General features: G+C 50.4%; 2 protein-coding genes across 2 annotated transcripts; both read left to right on the top strand.

Moving 5' to 3' along the window:
- The first annotated feature begins 3,077 nt into the window (after positions 1-3,077).
- NOTO (notochord homeobox) lies at positions 3,078-11,348 on the top strand. Its single transcript, XM_070476274.1, has 3 exons — positions 3,078-3,580; positions 6,861-7,075; positions 9,262-11,348. The coding sequence occupies exons 1-3, from the start codon at positions 3,163-3,165 to the stop codon at positions 9,418-9,420; spliced, it is 792 nt and encodes a 263-aa protein (XP_070332375.1). The 5' UTR covers positions 3,078-3,162; the 3' UTR covers positions 9,421-11,348.
- Positions 11,349-11,419: 71 nt separating this feature from the next.
- On the top strand, positions 11,420-23,254 carry SMYD5 (SMYD family member 5). The gene is made up of 13 exons (XM_020883362.2): positions 11,420-11,578; positions 15,484-15,592; positions 16,330-16,469; positions 16,887-17,008; positions 17,391-17,460; positions 18,068-18,172; positions 18,942-19,004; positions 19,223-19,293; positions 19,621-19,727; positions 20,108-20,164; positions 20,953-21,047; positions 21,705-21,775; positions 21,875-23,254. The coding sequence occupies exons 1-13, from the start codon at positions 11,483-11,485 to the stop codon at positions 22,023-22,025; spliced, it is 1,257 nt and encodes a 418-aa protein (XP_020739021.2). The 5' UTR covers positions 11,420-11,482; the 3' UTR covers positions 22,026-23,254.
- The last annotated feature ends 116 nt before the right edge of the window (positions 23,255-23,370 follow it).

Here is a 23,370-nt window from a genome sequence, read left to right as displayed (position 1 = left end):
TAACATTCACATTCCAGATGCCCAGAAAGAGAAGAGAGAGAAAACAGGGGCAAAGAACTTACTCAAAGAATTGATAAGTGAAAACTTCTCTAACCTGGGAAAAGAAACACATGCAGGCCCCAAAATCACAGAGTTCCAAATAAGATGAACCTGAAGAAGTCCACACCAAGACATGCTGCAGTTAAAATAGCAAAAATGAAGGATACTTAATTATATTTAGACATAAATATAATTTAGACATAAATATAATTAGCTATAAATATAAAGGTATTTAAAGGCAGCAAGAGAAAATCATTAGTTACATACAAGGGAACTCACTTATGACTCACACAAAAGGAAAAAAATTCAAATATAACACTAAAGATAGTCATCAAATCAAAAGGGATGAGAGCAAAAGAAAAAGGAACAACAACAAAAAAAAAACTACAAAACAACCAGGAAACAATTAAAATGGCAATAAGGGCATACCTATCAATAATCACAAAAGAATATCTTCATGGCTTCAAATAGGCAAAAAGGTTTCTCTTGAAGGACACAAAAGCAGATTGTTAAGCTTTATTACAATTAGTTATCTTGTTCATCGAAAGAAAGTATTAAAAGAATGAGAAGGCAGGCCACAGAGTGGAAGAAGATATTAAAATTTGCATCTATATATATTGTAATAAAAGTCTTTATCTCAAAACATCTATCTCTAACTACTCTTACAAATTAATAAGAAAAAGACAGTAGCCCAGTGGAAACATAAGGAAACCACTGGGACAGGGGTTTCACACAAAAGGGGATATCCAAATGGCTGATATCCAAAAGCTCAGCCTAAAGAGTTTTCAGGGAAATAAATGTAAATTAAAATACATTTTTCTAAAGGTCACATAGATAGGGGATTTGAACCTAGGCAGTCTGTTAACCTCTCTTGCTCTATTTACTCATATGTAAACTAGGGATATTAATATCTATATACTCATGAACTTACAGTTTGAAGAGAAATAAGTCAAACAATAGAAAACAGATAACAATGTGCTGAAATACAGTGAATTTTGTATGGAAAACCCAGACCTAGAGACACAGTGACCACACTTTTTACCTAAAAATCAATACAGACTTAACAAAGATTTCATACATCTTCTATTTTACAAGCTTTTTCTTGTTCTTTGTCAACTCCCCCTGATTCCAGGGTGCATGCTGTTTTTGTAAATAGCTTCTCTCCTCCCCACAATAGCTATCATGTAGCTAAAAACTCAAACTCATTCAACTCTTATAAGAAGCTCATTAGGTAAGTATTATTTTCTCACTTAAGAGATCATTCCCATTTTATAAGAAAATGAGGCTTAGAGTGAATAGACCACTTATCTGAAGTTACAGTTCGGTGACGAAGTTGGGATTTGAGGCCAGGTTTGTCCAACTCCAAAATCCACATTTTCCATCATCTTGCTCCACTGTTCCCCAGCCACCTAAGTCGCTATCCTTGTAGGCCCAAAAAAAGCAGTGTCTGTATCCCTCCTCATAAGGCCCACTTTTGGTACTTTAGCACTGCAGTCTGGGTGGTCCTGGGGGTAGACATTGTCAACTCAGACTCTACCTCTTGGAGGAAAAGCTCCTCAAAAAGAAACACATTGAGGGGAACTTCCCTGATGGTCCAGTGGCTCAGACTGGAGCTCGAATGCCGGAAACAGGAGTTCCATCCCTTGTCAACTAGACCCAGTGCAGTCAATTTTTTTTTTTTTTTTGAAAAAGAAAGAAACATGCTGAGAAATGAAATAGTATGTGTAAGATTTGAAAGTTATGGGGTCCAGAACTTTCCCACTCCCAGTGGATCTGACCTCACCGGAAGAGAGAGTCCTTCCCACCCAGGCCCCTTCCCTGGGGCTCTGATTGCTGTATCCTCATTCTGACCCTGCCTTCTCTGGCCACAACACAGTAGACCTAGACCTGGGGTCAGATGGGACACCTGTTCTTCGTTTTTCCCACAATCTCATGTTGCAGACTGCCTGGGGTGGGGGTGGGCTGGGGGTGTTGTTCAGAAGGCAGGGCCAGTATTTGCTGAAGTGGGAAGTGGGGAGGGACAGGAGCCCAGCAAGGTTTCCTCCAGCCCTATTTTATCAGAGCAGATGGCATTTTGGTGTTCCAAAGAGCTGACGCCTATGGACAATGCCACTGAACTGCGCCTCGGCCTGCTAGAGTGGTTTCAATGTTAGGCATTGATTTGAGGAGGCGTAATACTACAGGAACCTGGAAGGCAGGAATTTCTTCCAGTGCCGCAATCACTGCATATTGCTCACTGGCCAATCCTAAATGGGTTATGTGCATTAACTCTTATGTGACTACGAGATACCTACTATTACTATCTATTTTACAGACGAAGACATTGAAACAGTAACTTGCAACTTGCCCAAGGACATCAGTAAATACCGATTATCCAACTCTAAAAGGGAGATGCAAATGCCTGCCTTACACCTTATATAAGGCAGGTTTTGTAGGACACCAACTCCCATGCATTTGCAATAAATTTGTATTTATTACCCTTCCGGTTTTTTTTTTTTTTTTGGATACCGGAAAGATTTTTCCAGTGGAGTTTAAGTAATGCGTGAGTACAGAAAGTCCCTGGAGAGACACAAAAGAAATTGATAACTACAGCGGTGTCTCCAGGCAAGAAAAGGTGGGAAATTTATTTTTCAGTGTTTAAACAAGATATTTCCATTTTTAATTTTTTAAAATTTTTTATTTAAGGGCTTGCAAAGTCATAGGTGAATGTGGCCAGGGCTTTCGAAGAGAGTGAGCGGATAAGCCAAAACCTAAAGTCGCGGCACTGCAGGGTGGCTCGCCTGGGATCACCAGCAAGCTACAGGGAGTTCAGGGTCCTTTTCCCGACTGCACAGGATGGGGATATTTTTTAGGAGGAAGGAGGAAAGGCGCTGAGGTGCCCGGCGCTTTGGAACGTCGGGGGGTCCTGCCCGCGGGAGGCGGCGCCCACCGGGGCGATGGGAAGGAAAGGTCCGGCCAGTCCGGCCCCGCCCTGTCCAATTTAAGAGCGGCGGGAGACAGCTGTGACCGTTCCTGGCCGACAAGGCCCGCTCCCTTATTTAAAGCAGGTGTCCTCCCGCGCTGCCCACACAGCCCAAAGGCCCCAGCTCCCCTCCTTGGGCCCTTCCAAGCAAGGGCCGCGCCATGCCCAGCCCCGGGCCGCGGGGCTGCCGGCCGCTCCCTCTTTCGGGCGCCGGGGTCCAGCCCCCGCGCTCCAGCCGCTCTCCCGGGCCCGCGACTCCCGCGCTGCCGCGCGGCTCTGCAAATCCAAGCCCACCCCGCGCGCCCGGACGCCTCGAGTCCTCCTTTTCCGTTGAGGCCATCCTGGCCAGACCTGACCCCTGCGCGCCCACCGCCTCCCCGCTGCCAGTCTCCGCTGGCGCCCACGGGGACCTCTGGAACGTGCCCGCCAGGCCTCCTGCCCAGGCTCTGCCCGGCGCGTGCCCGCCGACGTGGCTGCCCGCCCGCCTGAGCGCGGGGCTGCACCAGCGGTGCCCCCAGCCCCCTGCGCTGCGGCCCCTCGCCTCCCACTTCTGCGGCCTCCAGGGTCTCAGCATCACAGGTACGAGGGAGTGGACGGCCGCCACGGTGGGCACAGGATAGAGGAGAAGTCCCCGAGTTTGAGAGCCACCCGTGGTTGGAGTGGATGTCAAGTGTATGACCCTCGCCTCTGCAGGTGATACCGGGCGGAGAGAGGGACCCAGACCGGGTGGGAGACCATCTGGCCTGCCGCTGAGGTGGGAGAAGGTGTGTGTGTGGGGAGGGGTTACATGTGCAGAGAGGAAGGTGAGGGCAGGCCCGAGAGGGGCTCGGACAACCAGGATCAGCGCAGGGCTGCAGGCAGCCCGGCCCTCCCTGGACTAGGGAGTGGGGGAGGCCCTTGCTCCCGGCCGCGCCTGCTTTGCACAGCGCTTGATGGAGCAGGCATTTCCCCAGCGCGGCCAACTCAGCTGGAGAAGCAGCTGCTACTGGTACCCTTCAGCCAGAGCGAGGAGCTGTTGGATGTTAGCCGACCAGGTTACAGCCTCCACTGCTCACCTCTGTGTGAGCTTAGCTTCCGCACTTTACTGCTCTGAGCCAGGTTCCTTCAGCTCTTAGAATGGCTCCTTGGGGCTCTGGGCCCTGGAGTGCAGTCACTTAAATCCCCAGGAGACTTTAACCATTGGGGTAATTTTCACCTCTAGCATTAACATCCACCTACATGAGGTTTTTGCCATTTTTGGCTATCTGGTTCATGCATCGCCATGGCTCCCATGAGGGAAAACAGGAGCAAATTTAGTGCAAACCTTATCAACCCAAACCAAGATCCTGGTAAAACAGTCTTTCTTGGGTTCCCCCCACCCTGTGTCTCCTCGCCTCCCTTCAGCTGGACATTCCTCCCACCAATGTGGGAGAGAAACCCTGGTCTGCCAAGCACTATCCAAATTCTTGCCACATAATGAGAGCCACCTCTGGTGGCTCAGATGGCAAAGAATCTGATTGTGAAATGCCAGTTTGATCCCTGAATTGGGAAAATCCCCTGGAGAAGGGCATGGCAACACACTGCAGTATTCTTGCCTGGAGAATTCCATGGACAGAGGAGCCTGGTGGGTTACAGACCATAGGGTTGCAAAAAGCTGGACATGACTGAGCGATTAACACTTTCACTTTCATGAGAGCCATAGCCCTCACTCCAAGCCACCTTTTTCTAACGTCCCCACACACCTGAAGTCTGAATTGTAACTTTCTACTCTGTATTACTGTTGTCTCATTTTCAAGTTAGTTTATATATATATGTATATATATATTTGGCTGTGCTGGGTCTTAGTTGAGGCATGTGGGATATTTTAGTTTCAGCATGGAATCTAGTTCCTTGACCAGAGATTGAACCCAGGCCCCTTGCACTGGGAACACCAAGTCTTAGCTACTGGACCACCAGGGAAGTACCTCGCTGGTTTTTGCATGGGTATTACATCTACACAGATCAAACTTCAAAATGTTAACTACAAAGTTATAGTATGGAGAAGAATTTACCATTCCTTTCCCCTAGCCACCTGGTTCTCCTCACCCCACAGGCAGCCAGATACCAGTTTCTTTATTCTTCCAGTGTATTTTATACTGTTTAATACTTGGACACGTGTGTGTGTGTGTGTGTGTGTGTGTGTGTATGTTAGACACTTAGTCATGTCTGACTTTTTGTGACCCCATGAACTGTAGCCTGCCATGGAATTCCTCTGTCCATGGAATTCTCCAGGCAAGAATACTGGAGTGGGTTGTCATGCCCTCCTCCAGGGGATCTTCCCTACCCAGGGATTGAACCTGAGTCTCTGCATTGCAGGCAGATTCTTTACTGTCTGGGCTCACACACATGTGTAGTTGTGAAAATATATGCATATATATATATATATATATATATACACACACACACACACACATGCATTCTTCTAACCCCCGCCCCCATACTAGACACACTGCTCTGCACCTTACTCTTTTTACTTGACCATGTATCAGAGATTTTTCCTTATAAGTCCACACAGAGCTTCTGTAGGCCACAGAATGGTCCATTGCAAGAATATACCATATTTTAAATCTGGCTCCATTGATGATTTCTTATATTTTGCTATTAATGCTTATGTAAGCCAGTTGGGCCCAGTGGCAGGGGTCTTAGGCAGCCAGACCTCACTCCCTTCACTGGGGCAGTTTTGTCTGCTAGCCCTGGAGCCCCTCCCCAAGGTAAGTGGGAGCTGAGGAGTCTTAGCACTGCATTGCCAGAACTCTGTCTGGAACACTTCCCTCCAAGCTAGCCCAGTGGCTTACTTCCTCACTCCTCTGGAGTTATGAGTCAGGTACTGCCCCTGGTAGACCAATCTGCATGTCCGCTGGCCCACAGCTCTATGAGCTGAATAGCACCCTTATGTGCGTTAGAAAAGGGCACCTCCTAACTTCATGCAAACACAACACCTTGTCAGGGAGGGAGAACAGGCTTGCAAAGAGCAGACAGAATTCCAGACTCCACTTACCCTCTCAGCTGGGTACCTGTGTGCAGGATACAAGCTGTACATAGAGACCCTATTCAAGTGTCACCTTAGTGAGGTGGCTAACCTTTCTAAAGATATTAATACAAACTCTTCCACCTACCCCCCCCCACACACACACTTACCCTGTCCCTCCCTGCTTTATTCTTCTTACTAGCGCTAATCACTTTCTGACATACTCAATATTTTACTTATTTGCCTTCTTTTCTTTTCTTTTTTTTGCTGTTAGGGATTCTCTGTTTTGTCCTGGAACCATTCCTGAATCATAGTACACATTCAAAAAGTTGAATGAACAAAAAAGATGAACCTTCACTCTTCGTTCAAAAGGGGGTCCCTTCTCTGCTCATCTCATAGGGTTTTCCTGAAGTAGCCAAGGAAAGGAGAGATGGAGGTTTGGCATCTCCTCTTAAGGCCAGAGAATATGCCCCTAACTTGAATAATGGAGGCCAAAGTGATCTCACAACACTGTCCCATCTTAAAAAAAAATTTTTTTTTTTAATTTTGTATTGGGGTATAGCCAGTTAACAATGTTGTGATAGTTTCAGGTGAACAGTGAAGGGATTCAGCCGTACATAAACATGTATATCCATTCTCCCCCAAACTCCCCTCCCATCCAGGCTGCCACATAACATTCAGCAGAGTTCCATGGCCTTCTTTTTCATTTGTTTTATTTCTGCGCAGTCTCCTCCCACCCTGCCTTCTTGCTGTGTTGTTACCTGGCCAAGGGTAAGACAGGGCAGTGAAGCTGTGAGTTTGTTCTCTCTCCTGATGAGAGATGAGACGGTAGGGGGTTACAGCTAACCTTTCCTCCTGCTAATTGCTCTGCAGGCTTGGAGCTAGTTCACTGCCTAGGCCTCTGGGATCCCCAAGACTGGGCCCACGCTCAGGACCTTCAGGACACTGAGAGATCCCCAAAGAGGATTCGAACCGTGTTTAACTTGGAGCAGCTGGAAGAATTGGAGAAAGTGTTTGCAAAACAGCACAATATAGTGGGGAAGAAGAGAGCCCAGCTGGCAGCCCAGCTCAACCTCACAGAGAACCAGGTGAGCGCAGGGACTCCTGTGGGGCTCGGGCTCCACCCAGGGACAGTTACTACTCTCTCAGAAAACCCTGGGTCGGGGCTGGGAGGAATTTACGGGCCTCTTTCTCTGTGCCAGGCTAATGGGGCATACAGGCCCTAACCACTGGCACACTCCCTTCTCTATATGATGAGGAAAATAGTCCTATTTGAACTCATGTTATGGAAACAACACTTGGTGTTAATCTAGAACTTTATAATATAATGTTTCCATGCTAAATAAGGAGCTGACAGTGAAATTAAGTTGGTATTAAAGAGACTAAATATTAAAAATAATAAACATTCTCTTGACTCTATGTTCCCCTCTGGCTACTGCATCATCTCTGCTCTTTGCACAGGCAAATTTCTCAAGAACTGGCTATGTTCTCTCCATGTCCTCACCTCCCATCTACTCCTTAATTCACTGCAGTGTGAATTCTTTCATTCTGCCATTTCACTGAAACTTCTCATCAAGGTCTCTAATGACCTCCATGATGCCAAAGTCACCATATTCTTTCTTCCCTCATCTTACCCCATCATTCAGTACAATCAACCACTCCTGTTTTGAAACCCACAGTTCTCTTGGCTTCCAGACACCACATTCTCTTGGTTTTTCTCCCAGCTCTCTAGTCCCTTCTCGGTTCCCTTTGTAGGGAACTCTTCTCTTTGTGGCCTCAAATTTTCCTCCCTAGATAATTTAATCTATCCCCATGGGTTTTAAATACCCTTTTTAAGCCAGTGTCTCCCTGATTTGTATCTTCAGCCCACCCCTCTTTTCTGACTTGTGCAACTAACCACATTCCTGGGGCCTCCACTTGGGTGTCTTGCAGGTAGCCATTTCAAACTTAACAAGTCAAAACCTCAATTCTCGATTCCATCCCCCCCCTCCCAAAATCTTTCCCTTTCCCCACACATGGCATCATTGTCCTCCCAGCTGCTCAAATACTCAGTCATCTTAGATTCCTTTTTCTCTCCCAATTCCAATCCATCAGCCAGGCTTTTCACCTCTACCTCCGAAATACAACTGGAATCACTTCATTTTTCTCCACTGCCCCCAGTTTCAAATGGGACTGTTCACAAGTTCTCGGGCCTGGTGCACTGGGAAGACCCAGAGGGATTGGGTGGAGAGGGAGGTGGGAGAGGGGACCGGGATGGGGAATACATGTAAATCCATGGCTAATTCATTTCAATGTATGACAAAAACTACTGTAATGATGTAAAGTAATTAGCCTCCAACTAATAAAAATAAATGGAAAAAAAAAAAAACCAAATGGGACTGTTCTTCTCATGATACAGGGAAGGGAGTATGCAGCCCCAGCTATTGCTGGATCACTGCAGTAGTCTCCCCAGCTATCTCCTCAAATCTGCTTATATCCATTCTTCACCTGCTGCCAGATGTGCTTGTGCAGTGTACTTGATGTAAATAGGACTATGTCACATCCCACTAAAAAACTTGAAAGTGACACTTCTAATCCATGGCCTTCACAGTTTTGGGTGATCTGGTCCCCACTGACCTCTTCCACTTCCTCCTTTGCTTTCCCCTTTCTCAGATGTGTCTGCCATGCTTTCCTCCTTTCTGATCCTCAGACACTCCAAGCTTGATTCCCCTGCCCTGGCTTGCTTTTCTCTGTCACCAGCAGGCAAGCCTCTCATCCTCTGAGCCTCAGCTTAAGTGCAGGTTCTTCAGGGAGGCTCAAACTCCTATTTGTACCCTCATTTGTGTTTATATATTTGTTTCCATGTTTGTTTTTAGTCTCCCTCCACTAGACTGTGAGCTCCATGAGGGCAGAGCTCGTACTTCACCATAATCACCATCACCTGGGAAGGGCCAGCACTGCCTCAGACGTGGATGTTTAAAGTGAAGCCAGTACACAAGTGCTCAATCGTGTCCGACTCGTTGCAATCCCATGGACTGTAGCCTGCCAGGCTCTTCTGTTCATGGGATTTTTTGGGGCAAGAATACCGGAGTGGGTTGCCATTTCCTTCTCCAGAGTTCAGATCAGGAGCTCAGTAAATACTTGGGTGAATGAATGGTACTGGAATTAGAGGGAAGGGTGTGCTTCCCTTAGAATAAAAAGTAAATTTTCAGAGAGGAGTGGGCACTGTGGGAATGGGGGATGCAGTGGGAACTGTTAGTCACATTCTGATCTCTTCTCACTGCCTCAATTATAGGTGAGAGTCTGGTTCCAAAACCGAAGGGTCAAATATCAGAAGCAGCAAAGGCTGAAAATGCCAGCTACATCTGCCATGGCTGCCTCCCCAGATGAGCCCTCCAGCAGCTCCGACACCAGCATCCAGAGAGAAGACGCCGAGTCAGGAATGGACAGCTGAGGACTGCAACAAAGGCTCAGTCCAGGCTGGGCTAGTTCTTCCTGGAAGCACCCATTGGACCTCGTTGTTTCATTTCTTAATGAAGAGCCTGTCAGGTCAAAGGGCACCAGGAAAATCTGAACTGTAAAGCAGGAGCCCTCTTTTTCTGTATCGACCTGTGGGGGTTGTAATAATGCAAATGGTCACAGGTACAGACTTTGGCCTTCAGCTATGTCCTTGGCCAAGTTACTGAATTTCTGAGGATTTTTCCCCCACCTGTAGAATGGGTTATGTAGATAACTTTGACCTCCCAGGGCTGAGATGATGTCTGTAAAACACTTAAGAGTGTGCCAGGCTCGGCACTAAGAGTGCAGTAACTACTAAGGCTTATGGGTCCCCTTCACCTGTGGGAGTAATACCTCAGCCCCGGCCTCTCCAGAGATTAATCTTTGCCTGACCTCGCTGTAGAGGAGAGGGCCTCCTTGAATCAGTATCTGGGCATTGAAGACTCTTCCCCATTGGAAATGGTGGAACTGCGAGCAAAGAAGAACAGGTAGACCATTTAGCCCACTTACTCTCACAAAATTTCCTGAAGTTTTTTAGTTTTGTCTGAACTGTTAACCACTCATAGAAGGAACTCAGGCCCAGCTGCCTCCTTGGAGCAGACATGCTACCCTGAACACCCATCTTTTCCCCTCTAGCTACTCGGCTTGACCCTCTAGCCATCTTTATATTGAGTAGAGAGATTTCACTGTGCCTTTGCCAAAACTGGCATTTTGTCATAAACTCTGCTATATTACTTCCCCAAACCCTTCACAGCCAGTTCTCATGGCTTCCATTCCTTCCCGGGAACCATTCAGTTTCTCTCCAATAAGTGTATGTTGTAGCCTCCCCTTGTGAAGTCTGCCATCAACATTTCCAAAGTTAATTTCGCTAGCACTTCACATTTCCTGGCTGGCCTCTGTTGATGGTATCCCCTTAGAATATAGGGTGACTTCTGGGTGTCAAGATGAGCTGGTGGAAGGAGGTGTGCCCTGACACCTGGTGGTGAGAGGGGGCACGGTCCACGCTGCTCTTCAGAGTTCTTGAGGGAGGGAGGAAAGTTAAGGAGCAGGCGTCCTCAGGAAACTATCTGTCCCTGAGGCAGTGGACCATCGTTTTGAGGATACCAGGCTGCAGCTGGAGGGGGTGGGGGCCAGGGTCCAGCTTCAAGAATCTTCTGTTCCTGTCTTCCAGGAAATCCTTCCTAATGCTGGATCCAGTCAACTCCATTAAAGGAACAGAGCTGCATGTGCTTCTTCCAGGAAACGCTGGCTCCCGTTTTTAAAAAATCACCAGTCAGCAGATACCTATTCAGCAGATACCCAGCTCTATCCAATTGTTAAATGTCACCATGAGACCACAGCAGATGTAGACACAGGTCTTATGTCAAGTAGCACAGGATCCACTGGAAGAGGAGGGAACAAAATGAGAGACAGGGGTCAGTCCTGAGCAAGAGACTAGATCCCTCTCCCATAGTCAGGACAATCTGCATATGCAGACTCACTTCTGTACACAGCTTCATGGTCCTGAGACCCTCCAGGCGACAAGATCCCTATGCCCCTGAAGCGCCTGAGGAAGACACACTTCCAGCTTGATCTTTCATAGGACTGTCTGCCCCATGCCAGAGTGCCTGGGGAAATAGGAAATCTTGCGCTGGACTTTGTAGGATGGCTAAGAGTGGTCAGCTAGCTCTTCCCTGTAGGCTGAGTCCAAAGAGCACCTGATAAGACAGGCCACTGGGAGGCAGACACAACAGACACAAACTCGAGTTCAGACACTGATACACACATCAAAACGACACACGCACACTCTGGTACTGGCCACAAAAATAGAGGCAAAACTGCACAGATGGAAAAGCACTAGGCAGGCCCAGCCACACCCAGTCAACTAACCATTCGACCTACACACACACATCGCTCAAAAGCTCGTGCGCAAACCCGCTTGGCCTCACGGACACGCACGCTGGGGGCGGGGCCTCCGGGGGGCGGGGCCTCCCGGGTCGAGGCTGGGTCAAGGGTCAGAAGGCGGAGGTACGCCCAAGATGGCGGCCTCCATGTGCGACGTGTTCTCCTTCTGCGTGGGCGTGGCGGGTCCGGCCCGGGTCGCAGTGGAAGTCCGCTTCGTGAGCAGCGCCAAGGTGAGGCCGCGGCGAACTGTGCCGAGGTCCCCCACCCAGCCCGGCCTTGGAGACAGCCCCGCGGGACCCCATGCCTGCAGCTTAGAGGCTCCTCTGCCGCTGGGACACTGATGTCCGGCCCCGGCTCGCGCGGCCCGGGGTCTCCGTGTCGGTCCCCGCGTGCAGGCTTTCAGGGCGATCACGCGGTGGGCTGGGGCCCACGGAGTCTTCGTGCGCGCCCCCTCCTCCCGTGGAACCCGGCCTTTCTGCCAGCTGGGCTGGGGAGCGCCAGGCCGGGGGATATTGCTGCTGGATCCTGGGAGCTGTTGGGCGGGACGTGCAAGGCAGAGGGAGCTGCGGTACTAAAAAGCGTGGGCCATCAAGAAACTTTCTGAGTGAGATTTGGGTGGGGGGGTTGAGGAGAGAGGCCAGGACACTTCACAAAGGGTCTTGGAGTGCTAAGGAATTTGGACCGAAGCCCGTGGTAACATTGAAGGGTTTAAATCAAAAGGATGACATTTTGTGTTTTACTGTCGTGTTTTAAAGTTCAGTGTAGAAAAAATTCGAAAGTGCATGTAAGGAAAGGAAAAGTAAAACACTCATAGTCTTGTATTTGTGCAAATATGTGCATATTAAAGTTACATTTTTAGGCTGCTTTCTGATGCAGCAGTATATATTTCAGTATCAGTAATCCTACTTTTAGGTATTAATTTTTAAGAGTTGAGTAATAGTCTTTCATGGGAGGACCACTGTTCACTCAACAACCGTTCATTTATGGATCCTTACATTGTATCTTGTTTTCCACCCCGGAGGTCAAAGATGGTGAAGCTCAGTGTCTGTGCACACATCCTTTTATTCTCACCAGCACTATTTTCTTTCTTGGTTATCTTTATTAGTTGATATGTGCAAAATGATACTGCTTTGTTCTCATTTGTATTTCTTTACTAATGAGGTTGAATAATTTATCATTTGTAGTAGTAGTGTGTATCCTTGCTCCTTGCCCTGTATGTCAGCCTTCTAGTCATCTGGCTCCTGCTCTCAGCATCATGATATTCACACAGTTCCCCAACCTAATCTTCCATTGTCCTCTTTCCACTCCAGAGGCATCTGGAGCATTCCTCTCTTAAGGTGGTAAATCAGTCCTTGGGCTCCTCACTGCCCACAACTCCATCTCCACCTCAAGGCCTACAGTGCTCTCATTGGCTCACAGTTCGATGGTGTTTCAGTTCCATCACTCCTAGCAAGCAGAGATATTCACCTTTACTTTCACTTTGCTCACGTCTCTGAACCCCTCCTTTTTTTTTTTCTTTTTTTAAGTTCTTCCCTCTTACATCACTTCAGCCACTCTCCTTGCCCAGTTGTCCAGTTCCAGCCTTCCATCCAAACCCCAGCTCTGGAAGAAGGAGCTGGCTTCCCTCTCTATGCCCGCAGCTTATGTGCTGCTGCAGAAGAATCAGGTACCCAGACTTGGTGACAAGATGGCTTATCCTTTTTGCATCTGGTATTCATCAAGTGGGATTGGTTTGTGATTTTTCTTTTTCCTTTATGGTATCTTCCTCAGGTTACCACATCAGAGTTATACTTGGCTTTTTGTTTTGTAAAATAGAGAAACTTCCCATTTTTCCCCCTCTGTTACTGAATAGTTTAAATAGCATAAGAATTACTTACTTGGTTCAAGAGAGCTGATTTATGAAACCATATAGACTGGGGGCCTCATGTGGGGTTAGTTTTTGACCACTTTCTGTGTTGCCTCTGTGGATATTGGCAAGAATGATTTTCAGTTGCTATGCCAGGTTATGACCGGTCAGAACAGAAACCTAATCAAATATGATAAATGTCAACTGAGATGCTGTACTGGTGCACATCAGGAAGGTGCTGGTGTTGCTTGTTAGTCTGTCTTGGCTTCCTTCCTGTTGAATTCACTTTTGGCAATTGATATTTTCCTAGAAAATAATAAAGAATTTATTTACTAGAGTCTTAAATTTTTATTGTACAATCTTTTTTTTAAAAAAAGCTTACTTTTCAAATTGCAAATAACTTTGCATAGTTTGTACCCTTTACATTCAGGTTCAGGTTCATTTCTCTCCAGACTTCTTGGTAACATGAATTAGAGCTATTTTTTTCTTGAAACACTTCATATGTTTTGGGGATGAGTAGTTTCATAGAGGAACAGCTCTGATTCTTCCCTTTGCATTGATTACTAAATATTTCTTCCGTTTGGTCCTCCAGAAAGAGGGAGAAAGAGATCAGTGCTTATCCAATATCAAGACTGATGACTGTCAGAAGTAATGTGGGTCCCTGTTCATAATATCTTTGCGTCCCACAGAGGAAGGCCATGTTTTCATTTTACTAGGTTGGGGTCCCGGGGGTTACTCAGCATGGAGGTGGGCTTCTAGAAAGACAGCCAAGCTGCATCCATGGCTTTGTCAACGGTTTTGTTCCAGCTGTCCCAGTTAGAGCTCCGAGTTATTCACAGGGTTGAGGTTTGTGGCTCATGGGCCTGTCCAGGTCTACACATCCTGCTGCTCTGATTTGGGGAGGTGCCCCTGCCTAGCCAAAGCACCAGTGTTCGAAGGAAACGGGGAGCTACCCAGGAGGCCACGTGACAGGACATGTCACTGCTGGCTCAGTTATTTTCTTTCTCTGCCTTTTTGTGACAGTTCACTGGCACTACTGGGGCAGTTGGCAGGGGCACCAGTCCTCTAAGTGTAGAGTGGGCAAAAATGCCCAGCTGGGCCAATAACTGCCAGGGTTCTAAAACTGTCTCCTGAGTCCCTTTGCACATTTGAAGTGAAGTCAAGTCACGCAGTCGTGTCCAACTCTTTGCGACTCCATGGACTGTGGCCTACCATGCTCCTCTGTCCGTGGTATTTTCCAGGCAAGAGTACTGGAGTGGGTTGCCATTTCCTTCTCCAGAGGATCTTCCCAACCCAAGGATCAAACCCGGGTCTCCCACATTGTAAGCAGACGCTTTACCGTCTGAGCCACCGGGGAAGCACATTTGAGAGATGACAATTCAACAGTTGTTTTCTCATCTTTCATCCCATACGTGGTGTTTGCAGTGCTTTAGACCAGGACTTCTCATTAACGTGCATGTGAATCACCTGGGCATCTTGTTAAAATGCAGGTTCTGATGTGGCAGATCTGGAGTGGGGCCTGAGATTGTGTGTTTCTAACATCTCCCAGGCGATCCCCATGCTGCCAGTCCATCACCTCATTTTGAGTAGTATGGCGTGCATGGGGTTCCTTCACCTGTGCTATATCATTACATCCTGGAAACTACCTGGTAGGTATTATTATAATACTCGCTTTTCACATGGTAAACAGATGGAAAAAGGCAGTTGACTCAACGTTTCACAGCAAGCTAGGCTTAGGACTAGTGCTAGGATTAGTCATTCCTTTCAGTGTAACGCCTGAGAACTTGTTGGGCACCAGGTACTGTGCGAGGTACTGTGAGTACCGAGCTGACCAGGGAAGTAGGACACATTCTCCTGCAAACTAGGCCTCCCCCTCCCACAGTGTAGGATTTCTCTGCAACCCGGAGGAGCAGCATCACGATCAGAATCCTGGAGGGGCATGTGGGTGACTCAAGGCGGCCCTGTACCACTTCCTAGTAATGGAAGCTCCAGCCTGCTGTGAACCTCTGGCTGTGCTAAAAATGCTCCTCTGTGTAGTCCAACATGGTTGACATGGTGGCTGTCTTCCCATCCCAGGCCCTCTACCCTGGACAGGCTGGAAGAAGTGCTACTGAATGTAGGGCAGAACTGCATTTCCGGAGGTGATTATGAAGTGGGCTGACGTTGCTCCATGACTGACCCTCCTGAGGCAGAGGCCTCTGCCTAGAGGGAAGCACATGGAAGTGAGGAGCCCTTGAAGCTCTGTCCTCTGTCTCTTACGGCCATCCTATTCCTTCTCTACCCTTTTAGGGAAAGGGGCTGTTTGCCACACAGCTGATCCGGAAGGGGGAGACCATATTCGTAGAACGGCCCCTGGTAGCTGCGCAGTTTCTCTGGAATGCACTTTATCGCTACCGAGGTGAGCTCATCTCGCCCACTCTGAGGGCTGCTGGGCCCAGCAGCCTTGGGGCCTGGAGGAGAGCGCGTGTATCCCTGACAGTCTCTGGGACTCCCGGTGTCAGGAGGGAAAGCACATCTTCTCTTGGAGAACTGTGCCTGAGAACCAGGCCTCTGTCTAGTCTCAGGCTGTCTGGGGCTGTGAGCCTGTAGCAAAGAAGCTCTTCCAAAGGGTACCCTGGAGGAGGCCTGTCACTCAGGTGGAACTCCGCATCATCATGAAGGGCTCTGTGCCAAAGTGGAGCCCCCTACCAAGAAGACACCACATGCCCCCTGTTCAAAAAAGGCTGCATTAGGGGTCAGAAACAAACAGGATGTTCTTAGCTTTGCCAGCCACTTGCTTTTTTCACCCTTTCCTTGGGCTAGAGAAAAATCTGTGAAAGGAGAGTCAGTCAGCTCCAGAATGTGGGGAAAGCCGTCTGGAGGAAGGGGTGGAGAGCCCCATAGACTAAGTCCCATGGAGAAGCAGGGAGAGTCTGCTAGGAGGGGTGGAGACTCCAGAGCGGGAAGAAGGTGTCATCTATATCTGAATGCATCTGAAATTGATTCATTCATTCCATTCTTTAACATGGTCATTCATTACTCACCCCTTAAAACATCTGCTGTGAGCCAGGTGCTGTCCTAGCCCTGTGGCTATCGCTGTGAAAGGACAAATGCAGCCCCTGCTCTGAGACACACATGTCTGGCTCTCTCCCCCAGCCTGTGACCACTGTCTTCGGGCACTGGAGAAGGCAGAGGAAAACGCGCAGAGACTGACTGGGAAGCCAGGCCAGGTTCTGCCGCACCCCGAGCTGTGCACCGTGCGCAAAGACCTGCACCAGAACTGCCCCCACTGCCGGGTAAGCAGCCCTGGGCGGAGCTGAAGTCCCCTCTGGGGAGACAGGCCCTTCAGAGCCCCAGGGGCGGGAAAGACATTGAAAAGACTGCGTTACTATTCCAGTTTCGTCCACCCTGTTCCAGTCCCACTGTCCAGAAAGTAGGCTTGTTGGGAGCTTGCCCTCTTCCTCTGAGCCTGGCAGGGCCCCTCCCTGTCCCTGAGAAGCAGTCTCTTCCCAGGTTTTAAAGCCTGGGGCAGGTGCCCCCTCACATGCCCGAGAGCACTGAGTGCCTGCTCGTCTCATGATACCGTAATACCGCTGACTGCTGCTCGGGGGCCGTTTGTGGGAGGACTGAAGTTAGAGGAGGTGAGGCCATGCAGGTGCCTGTGCCTCACCCCAGGCCGGATCCTCGGGTGCTGACCTCCACCTCCCCGCCAGGTGACGTACTGCAGTGCAGAATGTCGACTGGCCGCGGCTGAGCAATACCATCAGATCCTGTGCCCGGGCCCCTCCCAGGATGACCCCGCGCATCCTCTCAATAAGCTGCAGGAGGCCTGGAGGTCGGTAGCATTTCCTCTCTTCTCTCCTTTATCCTTCCCTCCTTGCCTGTCTTCCCCGCGCTCAGCAGATGTAGCCATCTTTCTTAAGTTACCACTCTCTGGATTTTTCCTCCATTCTTAGGGCTAAACAGAGGTCATTTCACCTCTGCCTTAAATCTGAGCTGCCAGTCCCACCATCCTCAGCATTTTACACACTCCCAGAAAGAGCCCCATTAAGCCCATAGAGATGTAAAGTCCTGCCCATGTCCTTGCCAATAGCTTTCCCTCTTCAGTTATGAATGGGATTGGTAGGAACGATTCCCTGTAGCAGTCAGACCAGGCTTCCCTGAATTCAGCTACTGGGAAGGGAATTTCTAGGCCAAACCTTTTTCTTTCTCCCTAGGAGTGTTCACTACCCCCCTGAGACTGCAAGCATCATGTTGATGGCCCGGATGGTGGCCACAGTGAAACAGGTGAGCCCACCTGATCTTCCAGAGGAAGCCGACTCTGGCCTCATTCAACCTTTGGCCTCAGTTTCCTTCTCACTTTAAGACTCTGGCTTGGATACAGAGTTCCTTCTGGGCCTCTCAAAGAAGAGCTGCTTGTTGTGTAAACCTTAGGAGTAGCTAACCATAAATCTGGCTGGGGGAGGGGGGCTTATCTTGCCTGTGGTCTTTGATCTATGAGATGACTTCCTGTGCAGCAGCAGTTCATGCATTAGATTTATAAGCATCACCTTTTCAGGATTTTATCTCTTTCAGGCAAAGCAAGAGAAGCTACTCTGACCCCTTTTTTAATATTGTCGCTCCTCAGCCTCTTCTATTTTCCCAAGTGTCATGAATTGGCTAGCTTGGCAGCAGGTGGGGAGATGGTTGGGTGTGGGCAGGGTTGGGAGGAAAAGTCTACCTAGAAGCTAATGTGTGATGGTGTTTCTCTGAGGGCCGGGGCTTTGGAATGACAGCCTACTCTTCCCACAAGGGCTGGAGTGACAGTAAAGAAGAGTGTGTCCATGAGTCCATCTGTGTACCTGTATGCATGGGCATTATGAACCTGACTTTGAAGTCTATTTGTTCACTACAGGCTAAGGATAAGGATCGCTGGATCAGGCTCTTCTCCCAGTTCTGTAATAAAACTGCTAATGAGGAGGAGGAAATTGTCCATAAACTCCTAGGGGACAAATTCAAGGTTGGTCTCCCCCCATGACCCTCCCACCCCTGCCAATAGCCTGGGCTGTCTATGGCTACCTGGAGGAAGCTTCACTCTTGCTCCCTTCCCAGTCACAGGAAGAAGTTCACACCTGGGTCCAAAACTCTATTCAGAGACTTGTATTTCTGCTGCTGTTTAATTTCATAGCCTAATGTGGACTTAAAATTGGAAAGTGGGGTGATGACCAAGGATGGAGGGGCTGGGTGCCCTGATATGGGAGGCAGGACCCCATGATCGGATAGCAATGGGCAAATCAAGTGTAATGAAAAATGGAGGGTTGGGGGGGGGGGGCGGTCTGCAGGTTAGGAAGTGGGGTGGAACAGACTTCTATTGCCCATGTACTGAGCACTCGCTCCAGATCACAGAGTTACACATTCTCCCTGAGGAGAGTAGACTTCTGTGCAGGAGCTGCCTGAAGGTGGCGGCAGGTGTGTAAAAGGGCTTTTGGGGCAGGCCTTCCTGCACTGAATCTGGGGAAAGGAGGGGAGCGTCAAGCTGCTCTGGAGGGTGGTGCTGGTATAAGTGCTAGAAAATAGGAATTTGGGGTTTGCTATCCTGGGTTGGAAGAGGCCAGCAGACTGACAAGGCTCTTTGGAGATCAGGACTCCATGGCTTCCCTTTGTCCCCAGAGAAAGCTCAGTTTTTAGAGCTCACCCTTTTCCTTCCCTGACATGGTCTTCTGGGCCCTGCCTGGGTGCTAAGGGGAAACCCCAGGGCTGCAAGTCTCTCCCTGCCTTCCCTAAACCAGGGTCAGCTGGAGCTACTGCGGAGACTCTTCACAGAGGCGCTTTATGAAGAAGCACTCAGCCAGGTGAGTGCGGGAAGGCGGGAGCAGTGGCCTCCCAGTCACTCCAGCTCTCCGGGAGCAACCAGGGCAGCGTCTCCGCCTGGGACAGCTAAGCGAGAGCAGACCTGGTCTTGCGGAGTTGGGATGGGACTGACTCGCAGCAAACCTCCTCAACAGAGAGTTGTATCAGGAAGAAGAGCAAATGGCTGCCCACTGAGTGCCCTTCTCCTTTCTCCCCACAGTGGTTCACTCCAGATGGATTCCGGTCTCTTTTTGCTCTTGTTGGGACCAATGGCCAAGGAATTGGGACCAGGTTAGGAGAGAATGTTCCAGAGCTCTTGGACTTGTCCCTCAGGGCTGGGATGGGCGATTGAAAAAAGGAGCCAAGCTCCTTTCAAGACTAGGGCGGGGCAGGGTGTGACTCTGGTCAGAATGCTGGACTAAACTCAGGGGCAGGGTCAGACAGACCGTCTTTCTTGGGAACACTTAGTCTGTTGGGAAAGGACACACCTACCCACCCCGACCCCCACCCCCACTCCCACCCCTTCTCGGGAGAAGGAAATGGACTTAACTTGCTTGGTGGAGAGCCCTGTGACCTGGGTCTTTCTCCTCTCCAACCACGGCTGCCTGGGACCCCCAGCTCCCTGAGCCAGTGGGTCCATGCCTGTGATGCTCTGGAGCTGAAGCCTCAGGACCGTGAGCAGCTGGATGCCTTCATTGACCAGCTGTACAAGGACATCGAGGCAGGTTGGTGAGATGGAGCCTTGGCCTCACCCGACTTTGGAAGCCCCCATCAGTCGGTCGATGGACACAGTCTTCCCCCAGGGAGCTCTGGGTTCACGGTTGGGGAAGGTAATCCCTGTGTGAAGCTTCATGCCTGTCTGCAGGGCATACCTGAGAAATGGCCCTGCAGTCCATGCAGAGGCCTCACGCAGGGGTGGGGAGGGCCGGATCGTAAGTTGGTATCACGTATGGAAAAGCAAGCTTGTGCCTCAGAGAAGCATTGTCAGGTAAATGGCAGTGACTGGGTGGCAAGACAGTGGAGCCATGCCTGTCCTTAGAAGCCTAGTTTCCCTTTCCTACCTATGAAATGGATGTAATACCATCTGCACACTACTGTCTTACAGCAACCGGCGAGTTTCTTAACTGTGAAGGATCTGGCCTCTTTATGCTGCAGAGCTGCTGTGAGTCCCGGCATTGAGAAGGCGCAGCCTCACGCTGCAGTTCACCTTGATCCCTTCTGGGCTGGTAGAGTTGAGTCTGGGAGTGGGGTTAGGGCTGAGCTTGAGGGTTTCCCCTTTGTCTTCCATATCACTTTTTCATTCATTTATTGGACTGCTCCTGCTTTCCAATGCGCTAGGCCCGGTGCTCAGGCAGGGCACAGAGCTCTGATTCTTCCAGAGGGAACCCTGGGTCTTGCCCCACCACAGCCCTGTGAGTCCTGAGTGTCCTAAGAACCCAGGAGGAGCTCAGGCTGGAAGGCAGTCTCATCAGCACCTGATGGAGGGACAGAGCCAATTCGGACTGTTGTCTTCCAGATCCTGGCCTCCCACCCCCTGCTCTCCTCACCGCAGACCTTTCCTCCCAGGCTCTAGGGACACTACCTTTCCCAAACTAGGCTTCCAGCTGTTACCAGTAACAGATAGGCCTTAGTTAAGTTTCAGGCACGGGCATCCCTTTCACAGCCCTGTCCCTCCCTTTGTGAGACACTGGGAACAGCCGAGGATCAGGGGGACCAGTGAGGAGACGAGCAGGGCCAGGCATGGCAGGTGGCGCAGGGCAGTGATGTGGGAGTGTATCTGGGCCTGTGGTCTTCAGGAAAGAGTGCTGGACAGGGAGACAGGACACCAGGGCTCCAGGACCTGCACAGCCCTAGCAGGGATCAGAGAACAAGGAAAGACAGGGCCTGCACAGTTAAGGCTGTTATTTTTCTTAGTCAACAAATCCTCATTATCTGCCTCTCATGACCCAGGCAACCACAGCTGTGTCCCCAATGCAGAGACCTCCTTCCCAGAAAACAACTTCCTTTTGCATGTCACCGCCCTGGAGGATATTAAGCCAGGAGAGGTGAGGGGGCAAGTAGCTGTGGGGGTGGGTGGGCAGGAGGCCTGGCAAGTTCTCCCCAGGAATCAGGAGCAGCAGTGGCTCCAGCCCCAGGTTCAGGCTGTTGGTTTGAATCCCCACATGCTGCAGGACCTTAGGCTTGCCTGTGAGTGTGCTCTGACCCCACCTCACTTCAAAAAATAACTCCAGAAAGCCTCAGCAGTGTTTAAGAGAGCACTGTGTGCCTGAGTTCTTGTCTCCAGCTACTTTTTGATCAAGGAATCTGCAGCTTCTAAGGAAGCAGGAAATGGCCCTTTGTGGCTCGGACTGTGGGTTGCTAGTGTGATTTGGGGTCCTGGCTCTTAGAGCAGTACACAGAGTCTGCTTGAAACTTCTTTCAGGGCAAGTAGCTTCACAGCAAGATAACCTCTGCCCCAGCCACAGACAGACCTTGGCCATGGCCTGAGGCCCGGCCACAGCCCCCAGTTCAGACTGTTAAAGCCTCATAGTACCCTCCCTGCCCTGAGCGCGAGGGGGTGGATTGGGGCAGCCTGCCCTCTCGCTGAACGGCAGCTCAGGCTCCTGAGGACGAGGCGATGGTCGGACACAGGGCAGGGGTTGGGGAGGCCCGAACCCCACCTGTTAGGAAGACCATCAGCCCACCTCTCTTGTGCCCCTTAGGAAATCTGCATCAGCTACTTAGACTGCTGTCAGCGGGAGCGCAGCCGCCACAGCCGCCACAAGATCCTCAGGTGCCAGCGGGGCTGCGGTGGGCAGCGGGGCTCTGGGGTCCTCCATTCCGGTGGCTGCCTGACTGTGCCCTCACCATCACCCCCCCTCGCCCTCTGCAGGGAGAACTATCTGTTCGTCTGTTCCTGCCCCAAATGTCTGGCAGAGGCCGATGAGCCCAACATGACCTCTGAGGAGGAGGAGGAGGAGGAGGAGGAGGAGGAAGGCGAGCCGGAAGACGCCGAGCTGGGGGATGAGATGACTGATGTGTGATGTCACCCCGCTCGGAAGCACTCCTACCCCAGACCCTGCAGAAGAGGCGGCCTTGCCCCAGAGCAGAGGCTTGGAAGGAACACCCCACTCCTGTTGCCTGCTTCCCCCCATTTCAGCACTCTTTCCGCCAGAGGGTAAGCCAGGCTGGACCCTAGGCCCTCTCCCCGCTGCCGGACCTCACGCCCTGGACACTGCTGCTGAGTCGCTCCGGCTCTGCGCTGTCAGAGCCTCTCAGAGCTGGCTTCCCCCGAGGTTCGGATGGAAGTGGCTGGAACCAAGGTCAGGGCCCAACAGGGTTTCTTCCCCATGGCCCACTTATTCATCTGCTTGAGGCTTCAGCCCTCTCAACTCAGTATGGGGGGAGGGGGACAGTAACAGTGGCAACCCGAGAACAGCCTGGCTGCATTGAAGAAGAGAGGGGCCAAGATGCCCTTACCGTCTTCCCTGCCTCCCTCTGTTGTAGCCTGACCACTGGCACAGCTGGGAAGGCCGAGTGGCGCCCACTGCACCTTCTCTTAGGCTCTCTGTGGGGAGCAGTGAACCACGGGGATTCCCCCCCACCCCCCACCTCCCCAGCCCACTCTTAGACATCAGGGAAGTAGAGATTACCCCTCCCCCAGAATCTCTGTGCCTGTGCCTTGCCTCTAGGCCCTGGTACAGTGGCTAGCCTCACAGGGTATGGAAGAGGTCTCTGCCTCCCTTGCGAGGGGTATGGGGGATCACCACCCCTCCTCCATTTAGGACTCTAGCAGCATGGCTGAGACCTGGGGGGGGAAGGCCTCTGCTCCCTAACTGGGGATGTTCTAGAGTCTTCTAGAACTTTCATCAGTGAGGGGCTCTCCTGGCCTCAATCTCCATCTTTAGGATCTCCACAGAGGAACACAAGTCTTCCAGAAACCTAGAAGAGCTGGGCTGGATATTCAAGATTAGCCCTGACTGTCCTCCTCCTCCCCAGATTAGCACTACCCCTTGCTCTTGGGTTGGAAGCTGTGGAAATTGTAACCTGTCACCTGCAATTCTTTTCTGCCCACCTTCCCTGAGGGGCCTGCCGCATGCCCCTGCTGAGGGATCCCAGGGAGGCCAGGTGCCGCCCCACGGGCCCTTTCCTGGATCATGAGCAGGTGGAATCTGTCTGACTAGCCTATTGGGTTCTTAATCCTTCAGAGCAGCCAGCACCCCCTCCTCCCCACCTGCCCAGTGTTCTCAATAAAACATGAGTGGTGACAGGCCTTTACAGGAATGCTTTGTGGAGGATCGCTTGACAAGCTGCCTCAAGCAGGCAACAGTCATGTGGATGGTGCCAACGTGCACAGAATAAGCAGGTGACGACAGGAGACGGGAGCTC

This window comes from Odocoileus virginianus, chromosome 2 (genome assembly GCF_023699985.2).
Source record: "Odocoileus virginianus isolate 20LAN1187 ecotype Illinois chromosome 2, Ovbor_1.2, whole genome shotgun sequence".
Taxonomy (NCBI): domain Eukaryota; kingdom Metazoa; phylum Chordata; class Mammalia; order Artiodactyla; family Cervidae; genus Odocoileus; species Odocoileus virginianus.
The sequence above is the reverse complement of the archived record's forward strand: the minus strand, read 5'-3'. Positions and strand labels throughout refer to the sequence as shown.

Excerpts from the sequence above, each read along its gene's own strand:
- NOTO (XM_070476274.1), top strand. The coding sequence starts at position 3,163 with ATGCCCAGCCCCGGGCCGCGGGGCTGCCGGCCGCTCCCTCTTTCGGGC. Across the intron at positions 3,581-6,860 it reads CCAGGGTCTCAGCATCACAG|GCTTGGAGCTAGTTCACTGC; the intron begins GTACGAGGGAGT and ends ATTGCTCTGCAG. Across the intron at positions 7,076-9,261 it reads TCAACCTCACAGAGAACCAG|GTGAGAGTCTGGTTCCAAAA; the intron begins GTGAGCGCAGGG and ends CCTCAATTATAG.
- SMYD5 (XM_020883362.2), top strand. The coding sequence starts at position 11,483 with ATGGCGGCCTCCATGTGCGACGTGTTCTCCTTCTGCGTGGGCGTGGCG. Across the intron at positions 17,461-18,067 it reads TGGTGGCCACAGTGAAACAG|GCTAAGGATAAGGATCGCTG; the intron begins GTGAGCCCACCT and ends TGTTCACTACAG. Across the intron at positions 19,294-19,620 it reads GGCCAAGGAATTGGGACCAG|CTCCCTGAGCCAGTGGGTCC; the intron begins GTTAGGAGAGAA and ends TGGGACCCCCAG.